This window comes from Seriola aureovittata, chromosome 21 (assembly GCF_021018895.1).
Source record: "Seriola aureovittata isolate HTS-2021-v1 ecotype China chromosome 21, ASM2101889v1, whole genome shotgun sequence".
Lineage (NCBI taxonomy): Eukaryota > Metazoa > Chordata > Actinopteri > Carangiformes > Carangidae > Seriola > Seriola aureovittata.
This window is the reverse complement of record NC_079384.1, coordinates 14687733-14708603: the sequence shown is the minus strand read 5'-3', so window position 1 is coordinate 14708603 and position 20871 is coordinate 14687733. Positions and strand designations below refer to the sequence as shown.

Genomic DNA, 20871 nt, shown 5'->3' with positions numbered 1-20871 from the left:
TCTTGACGCAGCACACAGATGTCACCGTTGAACGATTCCGCCGTTATGTCATTGTGCAACCTAAAGATAAGGGAAGGGGATATGGTGAAATGCATGCAGGGAGAGCCCAGCTGTACACACACACACACACACACACACACACACACACACACACACACACACACACACACACACAGTTGCTCAAGGACCAAATAATAATGCTTTTATGTGAATATAACTATTTTCTAAAGGACTTTGTGACACTGAGAGACAGGACATTTTTGATAATTTCAGGCCTATACATCCCACTCATCAACTCTACTCCATAGTAACCACGAAATGAGGATGGTGTCTCTGGGGAAAAACTAGATGCGGAGATGGACATGCACTTAAGATATGACACACTGATAAATGACACACAGACAAAAGCACTTCTTTTAGTCTCTCCAATACATGCATGGTCAACCCCTGTGAACGGGAATGAAAGAGGATCTAATCTCATGACCTTTGAAACCAGAGCAATAAAGACTGCACACAAATGTAAGCAATAAAACGTGACATCAGTGTGGACAGGTGATTTGACCCTATCACTCTGATTCAGACCCTGTCTGCATGTCTTTGTTTAAAATGTCCTTCTCCATCTGCTGCCTGCTGGTCTATTCTTTGAATTTCTCCTCTCTCCTAATGTTGGGTTTCTTTTATAAAAATGTTATCTTTCCTTTTTCATAGACACTAAATTGTTCATTACACTTTCACCTGCTGGCAATGAGAAGCCAGTTTGTGATCATCATTGAGAATATGAGGCAGGAATCAGGACACTGAATTTTCTGACTAAATAAACTGTGTGTTATCAAGTTTGAGCAGCAGCCAGCGCAATGTCGGCCAGTTACTGTATACGACTGCGTTTTCCAATTGCTCTTTTCATTCTCATTTTATTAGTGACCCGAGCCATCATTTAGGTGTAATGAAACCAGTGCCTATAAAAGGGCTTGATGTCTACACGAATGCTGACTTTTGTTGCCCGTCTTGGCAGCATTTGCCACTTGGCACACAGGCGGGCTGGCTCGTGAAACCGCACCACATCCAGGCTTTGAATTATGGATCCGCGGTGGGAGTTAGCGGTGCTATAATCAGCAAGATGGCCAACCAAGTCAACCCTGCTGCTTTAACGACCAGAACAGCAGGGCCTCGTGATTAGAAAACCCATCAGCCAGGAAAGGCGCTGGGCAAGGGTGCTCCATTGCACCCCACTGCTTTTTATGGCATTTAGATAACTCCATCACGCTAATTGGTTTCATGTCGCTGCATAAGCAAGCTGTTGTTTTGACTCTGGCTGATCCTTGTAAGCAAATGAATATTTTAGGAACCCCTTTTTTTCATAGCCACCGTGTGTAAATTCACGCTCTGGCCATTTGTTTTGTCAGCGACCGGGGTCAAGTTATATTGAGTCAAGCCCTGGATTCAAATGAAAAGTGGATCCAGCATGTGATGTCCATTGTGACGAGCGACAGCATGATTAAAACTGCTAAAAATGACACCACGTTTACAGAGGCTGTCGACCAGGAAATTGCTTTCCTTTTCACTTCATGTGGTTCATGGTGCCCTCAGGCTTCTGGCCCGCTTGTGTCAAAATTGACATCTTATTCAGTAGTGCCCATGAATTAGTCAGGAGTCAACAAAAAAGGAGGGGGGAGTGGTTCCCAGTAGAAAGAACAGCAGGAGCCAATTTGGATCCCAGTGAATAATCTGACCTAGACATTGCTCACCTCATAATATGTTATTGAACTTTTGAACAGTTGAGAGGTTTCTGTTTCTTCTTTCCTGATAGAAGTGCAGTGCCGTCGACTCTACCCCCTCTGTCTCTATTTTCTGTCTGATGTAGTTTCAGCTGTTAAATGGTTACAGGTCAAAATCATTGTCTGTCGAGCTTTAGATGTTGCATTTAAAGCAGTCTTGGAGAGTAGCGTATGTCTCCTTAAAATCCCACCACTACCCGGGCTGAAGGTGGACCGGGATGTGGTTTGTCCTGTTCATCGGGATGGCATCATCTGTTGTTAATAAAAGCAGCAAGCCTGCCACCTCTTTTCTTTCCAATCTCAGATTTATTCCTGTCAACCCAAACCTCCTGAAAGCCAACAATGGTGGTGATGGGATCCAGAGTATCTTCCTGTAGCCATGTGTCCACACTAGACTCATGGAAGTCCCTTCGATTCCTCACTAGGGCCGAATAGAGAGGAGATATGGCTTATATCTACCTCTTCTTCATCAGTCTCTGTTGTTTGGACCCAGCTCTCTTCCCTTATCGCTCCATTCCTCCAGTGCATCCTCTGTGTGTCCTCAGTAAGTTACGAGTAAAAACAAGTATGATGAAAGAAAGAACCTGAAAGTAAAAATAAGAAGTTCTTTCACGTTAGAGTCATAGTCAATGTCCCAGTAATTAATTATCATTCATACAGTAGTCACAGCTTGTGTGTTTGCTGTATTGTGTCAGTTGTGTTCAAACAGTTACCGTGCAGCTGTGTACTGACTGGTTACTGGTACAGCCTGGTTTTAAGCGCGTTGGCTTCATGATTCACGTCTACCAAACACCAGGATGAACTGACGAGCTCTTCTGGGACTGATTCCGTCTGCCCAATGACTGAGGGGGCTTGACCAGTTGATCTGTGTGTTTAACAGATCCTGCGTACGGCTGTGTGATCTGGTTGTTCTGTCGATGTGGAAATAAACCACCAGCCTAATCCTGTGATTGTGATCACCTTTTGTTGCTTGTAGCCTATGAAATAAGACTTTGCAATAGCATGATCTTGTACTAAACACCCAGAATGACACCTGCATCTGATTATTTTCTCAATACATCATTTCACCTTAAAAAAAAAAAAACAGCTGGAAAGAAAACCAGATAACATTCACATTTGAGGAACTGGAACCAGTGTATATTTGTTATTTTTGTTTGAAACATGGCTCAAATGGTTAATCGATTATCAACAGTTGCTGATTCATTTTATGAAGATTGATTAATCAACTAGTCGCTGCTAACTCCTAATGTGTTATAACCACTTACTGGATTTTTAAAATACAATTCCATTCAGCAGTTTAAAAATGTTCAACTTTAATTTGAGCTTTTGCTATCTTTATTGATTACACATAGATGAAGTGAGAAGCCATTGCTCAATATTTGTGGTGTAACAAGACTCCAGCGAACACCACCTCCTCTCATCTTATACACACAGACGCAGTGCGTGGGAGTGCGCTGGCGTCCGCTCTTGTGGTCAGTCATGCCACCCTGCTTGCACAGACTTGCAAGTTGCAGTGGACATGAAGTGCTTCTGTCTTAGTTGCTATGTGTGTCATATGAGTACATGTTTCCATGCAACTGTGTGAGAGCGAGAAAGAGAGAGAGAGAGAGATAGAGAGAGAGAGAGGGATGATGTGGGAGATTTACTGGTATCCATGAGACTGCCATGTTTCCAAATACTCCTCAACCTGTTCTGTGCACTGGACGTCAATGCGAGGACTAACCTGTACCTCACCCTAGACTCTTTGTCCCTCAGAAGCCGCTTAATTGAACACACAGGGCAGTTACTGGCATCAGAACCCTGAGGCGCATGCCCAGACATCTGGTCTTATGTTGCTACACACACCACTACTGTCATCAGAGCCAGCAACTTACAGTCTTATCAGAAGACTTAAGAAAATTAGTGGTATAGAGTCTGCCTGAGCAGCAGCTGTTGTTTGTGGATATTCATGGGTGGAGCTATGGCAGATACTGTAACACAAGAAACACAGATGACAGATGGGACTAGAGGTGTTATCAACACCCTCAGCCCTTAATGATTTTCCCAAGTGCATGCGCAGGAACAAAATTGTGCATGGGTGCACACACTATTTGATACCTACTATGTGTGCAATTATGTAAGAGCATTGTTGCATGCTCATTAGCTTTGTCATAAAACACCGCACCATGCGTACAGTAACAGCTCCACACTAAGGTTACTAAATTTGAAAAGGCTCTGTTATAGACTTTCGATCACATAAAACTGGTACTTTCTGCACCCCCGCAAAACAGTGCTCTCCACTGTCAAATGATGATATATTGTACATACTGTATACTGTGTGTAAGTAATACTCCAATGACAGGGTAGCCTTCCATCTGTATTCATCTTAGTGCTATCAGGCAACTTTATGAGCATAAAATAGGAGATAGACAAAAAAAGTAGTCCCCAGCTACTTTTTATAATAAATTAAATTTATTCACTCATTTCTCAATGAAAAATGACATTCACAAGTTCACACTCAGTTTGAAGATGTCTTTTTGTACATTAAACAATTGGTAGATTAGTTGAGATTATAATCAGTAGATTATTCAACAATGAAACTAATCTTTAGTTGAAGCCCTACAAAGTAGTGATTCGTCATCTGTCTCTGCACCTGACCAGGAGTGACTGCATCCCCTGGTCTTCCTCATGTCTGTTAGGAAGCCCTCATGAGCTGCGATCAGTACACTTTGTGTATCTGTGCATTTGTGTGACAACAAAAATGGAGAAATAAGATGGGAATGACTTGTTTATGTCTTCTGTTATATTGAAAGGCAATATAAGAGACTATCATGTGGAGTCAGGGGGGCGATGAAACAGATTTAGCGTAAACTGCTGCAGCCAGATGATGGCTGGGATTCTCATTTTTGTTGATGGCCAACCAAGCTCGTATCTATATATAGTCATATTGACTGTCAACATAATCAGCAGAGATGTGCCCTGTATGAGATATAAACAGACAATGATGATAAGACGATCTGACAAAGCAGACAACCGCTCAAGACACTGCCAGCCCTTATCCAAATGTGGGCTCTGACCTTGGATACTAGGAGAAGTACTCCTTTGTTCACAATATCTTTCCTGTGAAATGCGATCAGAACCCGTACGTCACTGTAGCAGGACAGAGTGCAAAGGAAAGTTAGAGGAGAAGCGGGAAGTTAAGAGGATGAGGAGGAAGAGGAGGGGGAGGAAGGATTGAAAAGAGTAGCATCAACTGCTGCACACGCTACTCTCTTACCCTCACATGCTCTTCTTCATCTTCTCCCACCATGAAAAGATCTTGAGCCGAGTGAAGGAGTAAACTCAAAGGACAAACAAGTACCGGTGTTGCTTCATGTTTCACACCTCTCCATCTTTCCTCTTCAGTACTTCATCCCCCCTCTCCTGTCCCCCTTTTCGCTGATTGCAGCTTGTGCAAGCTTGCCGTGCTCCCCGCCTTCACCCGTTGTTGTCAGTTTATTAAAAGTGAAATCTCTCCTCTTGAATTTCAATTGAGAGGCTTCAAAGTGAGCGGCTCAGTGGTTGAGGTGGTCATCAAACAAGCGGGGTGCTTCAGCGTTAGAGGCCTCAGAGGACTCTCCAGACCCACCGCTGAACGGAGCACATCAGCTGAAAAAAACATGGTAAACTCCCAGCTGATCCCTTGTTTTGTGTTTTGATGGATTATCCACTTTAGGCCTTCGCCGTTTAACTGGAATGAAGTCCATGTGAGACAACAGAGTGGCATCCTGTTTTACTTTATCCGATGTGGAATAAAGTGCTCGGTTTATCTTGTTTAAGTCCTCGGTAGACAGTCCAAACACCTGGCAAACTTTTTCTGAGTTGTGTTTACAAGCAATGAAGGGAACTTTTCCCTGAACGCTATAGCGCACTTCTTTCCTGGATCTTAACGTCAATAAGTTTCAGTTTTCCTTTTTTTTTTCCTTTTTTTTTTAACAACCTGAAGGAGATAACATCACAGCATCACAGACTCGTCATCTATCTTTAGTTAGGCCAAAATTCAGACAGCACATCTCCGCCTGTCACCGCCTTGTTGCACTGAACGAATGTTGTGTTCAAGAACAGTTCTGACATTTGACGTTTTCTGCTGTAAAACGTGAACTTGCAAAGCCTTGACAATGCGGGGCTGGGGAGGGTCAACATCAATGTTGGGCTATCAGCCAGCGACATGGCATGGTCCATCAGTACAACCCTAGTTAGCGGCATAATTTTCCTTAAGATGTGTACAACCTGTCAAACCAATTGTACACACTCTGATTCAGTGATTTGACAACAGCATTGTAATGTTTTTTTCTGTCGTGCTGTGCTGTTTCTGCTCAGCGTTTGTCCCTGAAATGTTCTTTTGGAGAGCTGCGATTTACTGATGATCATGGCTTAGGCTTAGGCTTTGTCACACAGCACAATTGGCACAATGACACATCTCAGTCTCCATGTATTCACATACAGTGTGATTCTGCTGCTCAGACTGTCACATGCACAAAAACATCATTTGACACAACCTGCCTCCGTGTTTCTTACAATTATTGGTAATGAAGTGTCATTTCTATTTTGATAATTCGAGTTTATTCATTTCTATTTGTGAAAATTGCAAATTGTCCTTCATTTGAAATGTGACTTTGCTTTTCTCCACTCTTGCTGCCAGTCATATTTCTTTCCATGTCTCCTCCAGTCTAATCTGAATACACAAAATGACATGTGACTTATTTGAAATTGCATTGAGTACATGGAAAGATTGTTGAGTAGCTAAACTTATCTGTAAAAAATGGAAAGTATGGTTTATTAAAATGATGATTTGACCCACGTAATTGAATTTTGGGGGAAAATAAACACACAAATAGGATTACAAATTGGTGTGACACTGATGCTGAGTGTCTTTATTGTCACAATAAACCAAGAAACGACCAGTTACAATAAGGTGGGTCAATTAAGGTGTTTCCTTGACAACACCTGCTGTGATTGTGTGAAAACTAGTTGAAAGAAGTTGAAATGGATCCCTTAAAGTAAACAGTCAATAAATGCTTGAAATGTCCAGCTTCAGCCTCTTCTGCTGGTAATTTGAATGCAAGCTTGACCAAACCTATGGAAAAAGAAAAAAAGGAGACCCAGCCAAAACATAAACAATTCCACGGTCACTCTGTCATGAATGAAAATAACAATATACCATACTTGTATGACTAATACTGTTAATAACAGACACATTGTAACATTATGGGTGATGTAATGCTCATATCTGACTGTGATGCCTTTCAGTTATCCATACCTACACCTGCAGACATGCAAAGTGTCTCAACAGAAACAGACATCTGCACCCATCTGCAACAGACAAGGGAGCCATCTGCATTTTATGCTAGCCAGCCCTAACAGCTGATGCTACAGCTGCACAGTGTAGAACCTTTTTTAATTCCTTTTGTAGCTATGCATTAACACACATTACAAATCTAAACAGGCAGTAAATTATAACAGACAAATTATAATTTTCTAATCCGTGATCCGTCCAATCACAGGAGAATTTAGTTGTGACAATATTATCTGACGTGCCAGCTGTCCTACTTTTGGCACATTTTCATATTGACATCCAGAGCATATTTGTTCATTAGCCAAACTTTCCAAAGTGACTGACAAGAGACATGTCATCAAGTTAATGAGCTGCTCACACAGATGTATTGGCTTGGAGGCTAACCACCGTTTTCCTGTCCCTCTCTCTCTGCCCCCCCCCCCCCCCCCCCCCCGCCTTCCTCCTCTTCATCATCAGATGGTGGTTCTGATGGACCCCATGGAGGACCCAGACGACATCCTGCGTGCCAACCGCTCCAGGGAGAAGACTTACATGTTCGACGTGGCGTTCGACTACTCAGCCAGTCAGGTCAGTCGAAAGCTAATGTTGAAATAAATCAAAAAATTAAATGAAATTTATACAAATATGGCGCTGCATTTGTTTTCACAGAATATGCATGTGCACTTGAATCTTTTATTTTCTTTTTCCCATGTAGGCAGAGGTGTACCGAGCTACAACCAAAGGCCTGATTGAGGGCCTCATATCAGGCTACAACGCCACTGTGTTTGCCTACGGACCCACAGGTGTGTGTGTGTGTGTGTGTGTCACACATGATTCAGGTTGATACCTTATGACTCTTTTTGATGGAGATGTATCATCCACCAATCACATGTGTCACCTTTCTGGCCCTTAATGTCTGGTCAGCTTCAGTCATCACACACAGGAAAAGGGTGACACGTCTCTCTCACATCTGTTTTGGTTTTTGATTTTAGTCCAGGTATGAGAAGAAAATGAGTCACGCTCTTCCTCCCACGTTTCCAGTGGGTAGGTTCCGACTCTCAGAGAATAGTTCAGTACTATTTCTCCATTCAAGTTTCCCATCTGTCTGTCTGACTTCTCCCTTCTGTCTGTCCATCTGTCAGAGATCCAAAGCTCTTTGTCTCCCTTTGTGGGGAAGAAAAAAACACAGAGGTTTTAGTGTTTGCGTGCAACAGGCCAGCCGAGGTTGAATAAATAAAGCACATCTTTAAAGTTCAGACATATGCACGAAGTAAACACCAAGCTTGTAGATTTAGCTCTAGCATTTATCTTTCATAAAACGAGATTTGGTCATAGTGGACACAAGATTGACACAGTTTTCATGTTATAAAGTTGCAGTTTCCACATTTTTGTGATAATACTGCTCTGAGACAAAGAGCAGCATCATCCCACGTTTGGAGTGGTGACTCTGGCTGCCAGTATTCACTCTTCTAACTGCAGTCTGGTCTACAAAAACTCCTGAGGAAAGTATCTGGTTCACTGGCTGCTAAATGCTCCGCTATATTCCCCAGCAAGTCACTAGCTTTGTTTGTCTGGTTTAGTGCTGGTCAGGTAACATGCAGTAAGGTTAGGCACATAAAACCTAAACAATGGGCTGAAAAACGCTAAAGCACTGAGGGTGATACGAGTGACCTCTCTCACATGATACGCAATCATTTCATTCATTGGTTCTGTAAAATATTCACTAGAGCAGCTTTAAAATCATTACATATGACACAAACCACCGACTTCTTTCCAAAGTCATTTCCGATCCCTAAAACAAATCAACTAACTCTAAACACTTCATGTGTAAAAAACACTATCATCCTAAAACTAAACTGTGAATTCTTGTATTCTTGCTTTTCAAGACAAACAATAATGTTTTTCTGTTTGTGTCTATTATGTTTCTGTTTTCAGGTTGTGGGAAGACATACACCATGTTGGGGACAGACAAGGAGCCAGGCATCTACGTTCGAACGTTAAATGACCTGTTCCGTGCCATTGAGGAGACCAGTGACGACATGCTGTACAGCGTCTCCATGTCCTATCTGGAGGTCAGAACTTAATTTGCCTACGACTAATTTGCCTACGACAGAATCAGCGATGACACATCTTGTAATTGGCCTGCAGCGGGGTTCGAAATGTTATAGCCATTAGCTTGATTGCTCACTCAGGTTTTAGAGATTTCTGCTGATTTTCTTCACAGCTCACATCTATGATTGTGAGCTTGTGCCAATTGCAGGCAGATACTGCTGGTGTCACTTTACTTTTCTGAGCTGAGCTGGCGTCCTGATCCACAGCCATATAGAGATGCCCACACACAACTGAGCAGACTTTGGAGACTACTTAAATCCCACAGTTATATATGTGTTTTTAATTGCCTTGTTCTTCTTTCATAGCTTGTCTTGATGCCGTTTTTATATCCCATGTAAAGCACTTTGAACTGTGTTGCACAAACACACTTACCTTGCCTCTCCTTCCTTACTGAATCTGTAAAGGCTTACTGCCGCTGCCTCAAAGAGAGAGTTGCTATCTGTCAAACCTTTTCATAACAGAAGCGAAATACGAGGTGATAGTCAGCCGCGGGGCACCAGTGGACCATTGTTGAACTTCTATAACTCGTCATCGCCTGTAGTTTTTGTGGCTCGTCTCTAACTGACCCTTTCGATGGCCGCTTTGTTGAGTGTATAGTTAGAGGAGGCGGTTACTGACAAGAGTGGTGTCTGAAAGGGCTGTGCATCAAAGTGAAGCAGCAATTTCTCCAATTCAGTGTGGTTTCTCCCATTTTTCACTATATCCTTCCTCATAGCAAAGCAAAGCCAAACTGCCAATTGAAGCTTTTTCAACTGAAATCCTCTTCCAAAAAGATATTGCAGCCTTTTTTTTGTTTAGTTTGTTTCTCCCTGACATTCACTGGAGTACAAATACACACTATTGATTAATTGTTTTCCCTCCTGCTGACACAGAATGTAATGCACGTCGTTAATTAGCTGGCTGTCGGCTGTGGTGTTTACAAAGTGCAACTTTTAACGGAAAACGTGAGGCAAAATGAGGAGAGAGGAGGAGAAGTGAGGCAACGTAAGGCGATACAAAACACTGGAGTGTCAGGCCCTAAGTCCGGTATCTAAAGGTTCAGTGTCTCGCCTATTTTTCACACGTGACATGCACATCTCCCAGCAAGGACCTGTTGATGTCATAATGACATTATACCAGCAATATTACATAAATTCAACACCTTTCGCTATAGTTTCTATGTTGAGGCTGAATCTGAATATGATGCAGACCATTTTGATGTGATCATTTTTGTTACATTTTGTGTCAAAAATAAATCAGAAATGAATTTATAATGAAAAGAAATTCAACATTCCAGTAGCCTGCAACTCTATGTCGCAGCAGGTCAACGACGGCAGCTGCCACGCACACACACTAAGGCAGTGTGTTTCCGGCGTTAGAGTTTTGTTTTTGAGCTTAGTGGCGTGAATAGAGACTTGCTGAGGACATCACGGGGAGGTGGTGTTATGTTGTTACCAGAACATCCCTCAGAAGATGGTTGTCACTCTTTTGTCTTGTTATCTGTTTCTTCAGCAGCACTATAGGTCGGACAATATTTACAAAGACCATAGTAAATAACAGATTACATACTGTAGGTATAGGTACTTTGCATACTGCACTGTATATGTGCTTTTGCCGCAGTTCATTTAGATGTGGAGTAATCTGTGGTCCTGCTAGCTGAGTTTTATCTCCGCCCTTTGTCAGAGGATGATGGATCACAGATAAGACAGCAGGCTGATGATGGCAGTTTCTCAGTGTGCCTGCCAGCTGTGGTTCCACACCTCATTACTGAGAAGCTCAGACTGTGTGTTTAATGACAAAGCCATTAATAGCACTGGCTACAATGGAGTCGGTTCATTTGACTCTGACAGCAGTAACTGAGCTTCACTTCTGTGACCTTCGTATTCACATGTAATGAGGTAATTTGTGTCTTTTCTTGACTGAAGCTGAAATGAGTGTAGTGGTACAATGAGTTCATAGTGTGCATGGGTTTCATCTACATAAATCTGTCTTTTCAAATAACCTTTAAATAAATGTATTTGTACTTTTCACCTTTCATGTAGCAGTGACTTGGTTTTTAAAACACAAATGAACTGCCTCATTCAGGACTTTTCTTCTGATTTGTAGCAAACAGTTTGTCGATCATTGTTTCGTTCCTGTAAGTCGTATTGGAAAAGATGCCAGCACGAATATAAAGAGGAATGACTCACATTTATTTTAGAAATGTTCAAGCTGTCAGTAAAAGAAATGAGAGCGAGAGAAGACGAGAAAGAGGAAATGGTTGGAGAGAAACTAAAGGAAGGGATGATGACAGAAAAAAATGAGACAGAGATGATTAGTACCTTTTATAAAAAGAGCAAATATGAAAAGAGCATTCAGCCTTCAACAGAAAATGGAAATGGTACAATATAAGTACTTGTTGGGTACAAATTTTGTCTGGTGGGAGGAGGGTTTGCATCAGACATCGAAATTACATTTTGTGTTTTCAGTGGCAAATACTGTGATTATGCGCAGTGATTGACAGTGTTATTGAAGCTTAGCTCTTTAGTAGCACTGTGGGGGGAGTAGGGGGCTGAAAGTGAAAATTTTCCCATTAAAATGCCAGTCATGGAGTGTGGCTGTTGTCTGACCTGCACTGAGCTCTTCAGGATGAATCGTGTGTGTGTGTGTGTGTGTGTGTGTGTGTGTGTGTGTGTGTGTGTGTGTGTGTGTGTGTGTGTGTGTGTGTGTGTGTGTGTGTGTGTGTGTGTGTGTGTGTGTGTGTGTGTGTGTGTGTGTGTGTGTGTGTGTGAGTGTGAGAGAGAGTGAGTGAGACGGGTGTGTGTGTGTGAGAGACGTGTGTGTTTGCTGTTTCCACGGAGCAATCTGTTGCCACTGTCACCACAAAGAGGTTAAATGCCATTTTACAGCCGCAGTGCACACATCTATTCCTTTTCTTGTTCATATCACGCTCTCTTTCACACGTGCAATCTCTAAAACACACACACAGACACACACACAGCGTATACTAATAAATATACATTGTAAAGATAAAAAACGCATCAGTTAGTCTTTACCACCTAAGTGTTTATTATGGTATTGTTGGCCGTCTTCTCACATGTAGCTTTGCCAGCAGCGTCACTCTAAGGATGACAGTCGGTCTGTTGGTCAGTCTATGCACCACTTAGGTCCAGGCTCGAAATATTCAACATAAGTTGAAGTGTATGCTTTATTTTGAATATGGCGTGTAGGTGCGCTTGTGTGTAGGAATACAGTAGTTTTATGGTTTAGAAAATGTAGTTCCAAAGGAAAGGGCTGTTTGACTACGCGATAAAGTAGTTAAAATATTCAAAATAAAGTGTACACTTAAACTTATTTTGGTGGGCAGTTTTTAAAGTGGCTAAAACTGTTGTTTTTGTGGATGACCCCGTGTGACCCAGCACATCACTCAGCTCCTGTGCTGGTGCTCCCGGCTGTTTCTCTAAAGTGGGAGCGCGCTGATCCAAATCTGTATCAGTGCCTCACACAACCCCTTACTACCACTTTAATGTTCCTCTTAGGATAAATTGTAACAAATCTGTTGATCCACTGACTTTTAATCTAGCACCAAAATCAGATCAAAATCTATATTTTGTTCCTTATTTTGGTTTATAGCTGCAAAGCTTACTGTGAGTGCAGCCTCACAGAGCAGCTACCATGGCTGTAGACTCTTAGTCATGTTCCAACCTCACCAGCAATGAAAGAGTGCAGATGGAAAAAATAACAGAACAAACACCCAACTGTCAGTGTCAGTAAAAGCATCCCTCTTTTTCACAGTTTGTGGCTGGAGTCTGCTTGACAAATAAAAACTGCTCAGTGGTTTTGTCATCAGCGGCCACTTTCCAGGATGTCACTTCCTACACCGGCTTTTATGTGGGTCGAGGGGCTTTCGCTGCACCTTCAATAACAGTGTGAAAGAAGAGCGCTGACACTGGCTTGATGACAGCATGCCACCCAGCAAGTGGTGGTTTCTAAATGACAAGCTGCTGAAAATATAGTACTTGCTGTTTTTGTACCTGGCATGCGTTTGTGTAGGAGGCTTGAAAGCCTGAATGGAGCCTTTTCTGTGGACATAAACGTCTTTCCAGTTGATTCACGTCTGTGACTTAACAAACACTACCTATGGAGGCTGAGCAAATACATAAACCTTTGGAATTTTTAAAAATCTTTATTGCAGACGCATTCAGCTGACGATTTCATATGTCTACCTGTGTTTCTTTAGATCTACAATGAGATGATCCGTGATCTGCTGAACCCGTCTTCGGGCTTCTTGGACCTGAGAGAAGACTCAAAGGGAGTGATTCAGGTTGCGGGCATCACGGAGGTGTCTACCATTAATGCCCAAGAGGTAAGATAAGCTACATAACCCTGCGCCACATGACTCATTTATTATGCAATCGAAACATTTGGATTTCATCCATGGCAACTGCGCGCACCACAAAGAACTCCTCATGTGTGTTGTCAGATCATGGAACTGCTGATGAAGGGGAACAAACAGCGCACCCAGGAGCCCACAGCCGCCAATCAGACGTCGTCTCGCTCCCACGCCGTGCTGCAGGTGGCCGTCAAGCAGCAGAGCCGCTCTCGAGACATTCTGCAGGAGGTCCGCTTCGCGCGACTCTTCATGATCGACCTTGCCGGCTCTGAACGAGCAGCTCAGGTGTGTGTACATATACACTCAGTCAGGAGGTGTTTAAAAGGCTGACAGTGTGTTTAATTGGGAGTCGTACAGGTGGAGAGTCACTTGGCGTGTGAGAGTACCCGTGCGGGTGCATTTGCTTTTGTCAACGACTTTTCTGCCAAATTCAAGTTCAAGTTCACAGACTTGGCTAAAGTGTCCATTACTAACACTGCTCCTTTTAAACCTGTATGGATACGTTACACGTGTGTAGCCTCAAAACTACAACGGTCCGCTTTGTGAGAGTGTCTGCACTCATGTAGCCTCTAACTGTAGTCTGCTGACTGGGACATGCTTGGCAGCGAGTCTTTACAACAGTCAGAGGAGTGAGGTTCCCATAAACCTCAGGAGACTGAGGAATAAAAGCCTCTTTATTTCTGCCATTATAGTCCAGTTTGCTGTTTATTAAAGTAACCTTTTGGCTAAAGGGATAACGTTATATTGCAACATGATGCTTTACACCTTCGTAAAAGCAAAGTTAAAGCTTTGATTGGCAGTTGGGAAAGCACTTGTGCTTTACTTGAGTATTTCCATTTCATGCCACTGAATACTTCTACTGAACTACATGTATGACAGATATAGTTACTTTACAAATAAAGATTTTAGCATGTGGAATATAATGCATTGTTATAGATTTACTGTAACTACCTAACAGTCTTTTGCTTCTGATACTTTAAACGTAAATTTTGCTGTAGTACTTTACAGACTTTTAATTACGTTTTTTATTTTTAAACATTTTCAATTCAGTACTTTTACTCGTATATTAAATAATTTTTACAGTGTAGTATTGCAAAATGTACTTAAGTAAAGGATGTGAATATATTCTTCCTATGACAAGGCATCAAAGAGTTTACGAAAACAATAACAGAACAATGTGGTAATCCCAGACAGAGCTTCCTCCAACCAAAGTGTTTATGAAAACAAAATGGTTATATACTCCTTTAACTAAGGTAATTGTGGTCATCATGTTGTCACTTTGCCTCCCTCTCTCTCTGTACGATCATTTGAATAAAGATTCTATCCCAAAAACATGGTCATAACTGGAATCGTTTAATATTTGGGATCAATATTTTATTGATTTTACCTTTTACAAGAGACAAAAATATAAAAATAAATAAAAACACACATGCAGAGTAAAATAATAAAAACATAACCTCTACAAAAAAGTCTCTGGTATCAAAACAATACAGTCAATACTTATGTGGAAAGGAGCAGGCCTGTATTATCAGACAGAGAGTAAAGATTATCTGTGAGCCGATTCAAGTTCTGGGGTTTATTATCGCTTTGACCTCTTTTCAGGAAGTCAAGTGAGAATGTCAAAAAGTGTTTGTTCACTTTGTCGTTAGCAGTTTTTCAAGTTGAGTCTTCTTTTGTCATTCAGAACAGCTTGTCATTGTCACCCGAACACACACACACACACACACACACACACACATCTTTGCACACCAGAATAGAATAACATGCAAAAAGGTCAGCGGGTGAGAGTGCTTGTTTGCCATGGAGACTATTGAAGAGTCGCACATATGGCCTCCATTAGGAAGTGAGCAGGACGGGAGGGTTGTTTGTCACTTGAGGGCACGGGGAACATTTCCTCTGCCTCTGCAGAAGAGGAGCTCATGCGGTTAGTGAGAGGTGAAGACGATTTAGTTGAGCTGAGTATTGACGGATGAAAGGTAGGAGGTAATGCCATCTCCTGGGCAAGAGCAGAAACATGACAGCTACTCTGAACGACACAGATAAGAGCCTACAGGTTCATGCTCTTGGCAGTCTACTCCTTAACAAAGGCAGGAAATTGCCAAAAAATAAATACTTCTAAAAGCTCACTCACGTCTATCTCTCTGTTTATCTATTAGACTCAGAACAGGGGTCAGCGGTTGAAAGAGGGGGCCCACATCAACCGCTCCCTCCTGGCTTTGGGCAACTGCATCAATGCCCTGAGCGACAAAAATGGCAACAAGTACGTCAACTATCGAGACAGCAAGTTGACGCGCCTGCTAAAGGTAGGACCATTTAAGAATTTATATATCGTACCTGTGTCTTATGATTCAGATAAAAGTTTTAGCTCTTGTATTCATGTTCTTTTTTTTCTGGCGTCTTTGATTGACAGGACTCGTTGGGCGGGAACAGCCGAACTGTCATGATAGCCCACATTAGCCCCGCCTCTGTGGCTTTTGAGGAGTCTCGTAACACACTGACCTATGCTGACCGTGCCAAAAGTATTCGAACACGGGTGAGCTCAGAACATATTTATTCATAATGATGCTTCTAGTCTGCTTTCACTGATTTAGTTTAATCTTAATTTTACAATAAAATATCTTAATATATTTCTTGAAAATGTACTTCCCCTTAGAATATCTTCCCTAGGCATATATAAGGAGTTAAGAGCAGATTTTACAGCTTATTACTGCTGATTGTAAGACATTTACTGCCAATAAAGCAGATCCAGGCACAGTCATCGTGTTCCAAAAGCCAAATTCAGACGCTTGCAGTAAGAAAATCCAATTTTCAGTGTGAAATTTGACACCCATGTAAATTTTTCTTTGTCTTTCTCATCACTGTGCGCTTCAGGTAAAGAAGAACCTGATAAATGTGTCATACCACATTGCTCAATACACCAACATCATCTCAGACCTGCGCTGCGAGATCCAGCGGCTCAAGAAAAAGATTGCAGATCAGGCGAGCCGCCAGGTCAACTCAGATCGGGCTGACATCCGCCATGTCCAGGGTAAAGTCTTGTCACATGAAGACATGAAGAACATCTGCTCAATGAAGCTGTTTTCTAATATTTTTATGCAGCAGTGCCTGTTTATGACTGTTTTCTTTTCGTCCCCTTCTGCCCTCCTCTTCTCCTCTCCCCCACTCGCAGCTGAAGTCCAGGCCCACTCCAGCCAGCAGAGTCGGGCGGAGATGGATCAGTTGAGGGAGCAGCTCTTGGATGCCTTCCGCCAGCAGATGGAGATCAGGAAGAGCCTGATGGAGCTAGAAAACAGCAACATGGAGATCCAGATCGACACCTCCAGACACCTGCTAACCATTGCAGAGTCAGTGATTAGCATTTATGTTATATCCCACCCATCTGATAGTACATATGTAGCATCCAGTTAGTTGACAAAAAGCTTGAAAAGTTGAAGATGATGACTTGGGCAGCTGCAGAAAACTGATCACTATGGCTTAGCTGTAAATTATAAACTTAAAAAAATTATCACCAGCAGTTAAAATGTAGATTTTTTTTTTCTCCTAGCTGGGAGCAGGAGCGGAGCAGGCGCAGGAGGAAATGGCGTGCAGAAAGGAGAAAGGAAAGTGTCAATAAGGATGAAAGCGAGAAGGACTCTGACTCCCCAGAGTCTCCCCCTGACAGCAGTGAGACACAGGAGGTGGCGATGGCCCGAGAAAATCTGGTCACACTCATGGCTGAACAGAAAAGGATTCACAAACAGAAGGTAGAAGTGTCAGTCTAGTTCTTGAAAAATGAATGAAAATCATAGTTACATGCGATCTAATCTCAGCTCCTGTTGTTTTTCCCCTAAGGCGTTGCTCGAGCGTAGGTTTCTGGAGCTCCGAGATCGCGCCCGTCGCTTGGAGGAGCTGCTGCCTCGGCGGGTGAGCTCAGAGGAGCAGCGCGAGGTGCTGGGCCTCCTCTGCAAGGTCCACGAACTGGAGATCGAAAACGCAGAGATGCAGTCTCACGCGCTGCTCAAGGACAACGTCATCCGGCAGAAAAACTTTGTGGTGCAGCGCTTCGAGCAGCACAGACAACTGTGTGACGAGATCATTCAGCAGCAGAGACGGTTCATTGATGGTGAGTCTATCAGCATTTAGTCCTTTAGAGCTGCAGCAATCTGATATATTGATTAGTCGATCAAATGAAAATGAATCTGCCACTGTTCTAACAAGCGTTTAAATCATTTTCAAGAAAAATGTTAAATATTTGATGGTTCTAGTTTCTCACGTGAGGATTTTCTGTATTTGTTGGTCCTAAATTATAGTAAATTGAATATTTCAGAGTTTTGCACTGCCATCAGACAGAACATCATTACGTTACATAACATCATTATGATGGTTTGTAAACCAAATGATTAACCAGTTCATTTAATAAATAATCTGCAGATTAATCAATACTTAAAATCTAGGTGCAATGCATTTATAGTTTACTGAATTATATATATATATATATATATATATATATATTATAAATTATATTACATGCTCCTGTGTTCCAGACCACAGTCTGCTAGTACCCTCCCACCTCCAGGAGCTGTATGATATCTACATGAGGGAACTGGATGAGAGGAAGCTGGACAGAGCCATGGCCCTGGATAAGGTGACCACCAGACACACCATCAAGGTAACCCCCAGAATAACAATAAATTAAGAAACTTAATAATAGTTAGAAAATAAGGTGAAGATGTTTGTATCATGTGATGTAAAAGAATTCATTAAATGCTGTGCTCTAATTTCCAGGAGGGATCTTTACCCAAGATCAGCCTGCCCAGTCAGGGTCGCGACAACCTGCAGGACATGGACTCGGACCAGGAGAGTGTCCGCAACATGTGCCCTGATAACAGACGAGGCCAAGCCAAAATTCGCAGACACACCTTGCCACCCATTCTGCCAGAGCCTGAGCTGTAAGAGGAGTCTTGTTTCCCGTTTAGAGTTCATATAACAAACCGCATTTACAGTAATATTAAGAAGTTCATTTGTTCACTGTTATGTTCTCATGTTTCTTTGTGCCAGGGACAATAACAGAGTGTTTAAGAGCAGCCCTCACGCCAGGCAAATGAAAAACTCGGTTGTAATGACGCCGCCTCCCATCCACATTAATGGGAAAGGCAACAGAGAGGTGAGGATGGTTCCAATAGGGAGTATTTACCCTTGTCCATTCCAGCTCAATAACTATCCCCGAGAGATGTTCCATGCTGTGAATTAATGCGGCCTAGTCAGCTGTTGTTTTTCACTTCTGGCAATATGGTTTCCTGTTTGAATTAAACTCACACAGATACTTCACTCAGCTAGAACCTTTTCATTTCCAGCCCACACACCTCCATAAAAGAATCTGCATCATAAGCTGACATAAGTATTCTCTCTTAGCTCTTACATTTCAAGGTTTTTGCTCAGCGTACCAGGTTGAAATTTCCAAACCAGCAGAATTGCACCTTTGTTCGAGGCTTGAAATAGTATTACCTCCGTCTGATTTTCTCTCTATACAAATGTTTCAGGAGAGTGACTCATAGATAAGATGAGGTAATGATGCTAGAATCCAAATTCCCCATTCAAAGTAAAAATATAATTTTGAAGAGACAGAGAATTGATTAAGATGGCACTCAACCTGACCTCGACTGAAAGCAAAGCACTGCAATGAATGTCTGATCATAATGTGGCACTCTGCATCTAATGTCTGCAGCTGCAGCCTCTGGCTCCTGAGAGCTCTCTGAGCTACAGTCACCTCAGCCACAGTGTCAGCAGCCACCTGGACTCGTCACCCGAGAGCAGCGAGGCCGGGGCCGACGTTCCCCTTTCACGAAATGGTAAGATGTTCAGACTAGTGTTTTAGCGAGTGGAAGGACATTAAACAATTTTAAACAATTTTTCTGAAATGTTTCAGGATACATAAAGTACACACTTATTCACAGCTGGAGACACGTCGTAGGCCATGGATGCTGCATCGCGACCTGCTTTTAATTCACTTTTTAACCTTAGCGTTCAGGATATTTTAACTTGAAACTTGTATTTGTGATACTTATTTGTTTCTTACTCAATTTCTTAGCACCATCGTCCCATGAGAAACGCCTTTACCTTTGCTATGTTTATGTTATATATGGCTATAATGACAAATAAATAAATTATTAGCGTCTGTACTTTAATGATTGGGCTGCATATATTGATAGTTTTCAATATCAATTAATCAGATTTTCTTTTCTTTCAGTTGTTTAATCTATCAAATGTCAGTTTTTTGTTTTTTTTTAATAAAAAATGCACATTTTTTCCCGTAGCCCATGATGATGTTTTCAGATTGCCTGTTTAACCCAGTTAATTTAATAATGGTATAAAACAGAAAAATTTAGCAAGTTTAGCAAGTATTTGGTATTTTTCCCTTATAAATGACTAAAACAATGCAACTAATAGTAATTTCAGCATTAATTAATGGTTAGCTGTGGCCAAAACATGATAAGTGATTCTCTTTCTTTCTGAAGTTTCCCTTTTGACATTCCCAACTCTCAACCTAGATACACGTCCCTCACTGAGAAGATAGAATAAAGAAAAGGTCGTAAATGAACTAATATAACAAACCTCTCCTTGTTTCCTCACAGAGCGGCAGCAGATCCTAAAGGGCGTCCAGAACATTGTAGTGAAAGCAGCCCGTCGACGCTCCAAAGCCCTGGAGCTGGACGCTTTGCGGTTACACCCTCCCCCCTCTCCCCTGGACCACAAGAAGCAGAAAAGCAGCCTGTCTTTGAGCGAGGCGCCCCCTAGAGGTTTACCGTTGCGGCGCGGCAGGCAGCCCAGCCCTGAGCTCAGACACGCCACCTCGGACGACAACCTGTCCAGCAGCACCGGGGAGGGACCCGGCCTGCAGGTGACCTGGACGCGCCCACGCAACCGTCAGGTCGCCGCCAAGAACCAAACGCCCAGAGAAGTGGACTTCGAAGCTCGCCGCAAGAAGAGGCGCTCACGCTCCTTCGAGGTCACTGGTCAAGCAGTGAGTATCAACTATCTGTTGTACGTTCAATATTACTATTGTAACATTTCAGAACACCTCTGCAGGAGATGCTGATGCATTTGTGTGTTTAAGGTAAGCAATCAGTCAATGAATGATTTTGTTTTTCCTCTCTCTTGCAGCTCCCTCAAACCAAGACAACCACAGCTCAGAGGTTCCGCCCTCTGGACAGCACATCAGACCCCCACCTCCACATTAACGGTCAGCCCCAGGCTCCTATGCTTCGTCCTCAGTACAGAGGGGTCCCTCCTCTTGCCAAAGTCAGGGGACCCCACAACAGCCAGCAAACAGGTAAACCGCCATCACTGTCAGTGGAGAGATA

The 20871-nt window shown here is 42.5% G+C and overlaps 1 protein-coding gene across 1 annotated transcript in view; it reads left to right on the top strand.

Moving 5' to 3' along the window:
* Positions 1–20871, top strand: part of kif19 (kinesin family member 19) — a 36614-nt gene that overhangs the window by 14023 nt on the left and 1720 nt on the right. The window contains exons 3-19 of the mRNA XM_056366858.1: positions 7546–7656; positions 7784–7871; positions 9004–9140; positions 13379–13504; positions 13622–13816; positions 15688–15834; positions 15942–16064; positions 16403–16559; positions 16701–16875; positions 17076–17274; positions 17363–17633; positions 18055–18179; positions 18296–18459; positions 18569–18674; positions 19236–19359; positions 20143–20531; positions 20672–20840. Coding sequence (XP_056222833.1) covers positions 7546–7656; positions 7784–7871; positions 9004–9140; positions 13379–13504; positions 13622–13816; positions 15688–15834; positions 15942–16064; positions 16403–16559; positions 16701–16875; positions 17076–17274; positions 17363–17633; positions 18055–18179; positions 18296–18459; positions 18569–18674; positions 19236–19359; positions 20143–20531; positions 20672–20840 — 2806 coding nt within the window. The remainder of the gene's footprint in view (positions 1–7545; positions 7657–7783; positions 7872–9003; positions 9141–13378; positions 13505–13621; positions 13817–15687; positions 15835–15941; positions 16065–16402; positions 16560–16700; positions 16876–17075; positions 17275–17362; positions 17634–18054; positions 18180–18295; positions 18460–18568; positions 18675–19235; positions 19360–20142; positions 20532–20671; positions 20841–20871) is intronic.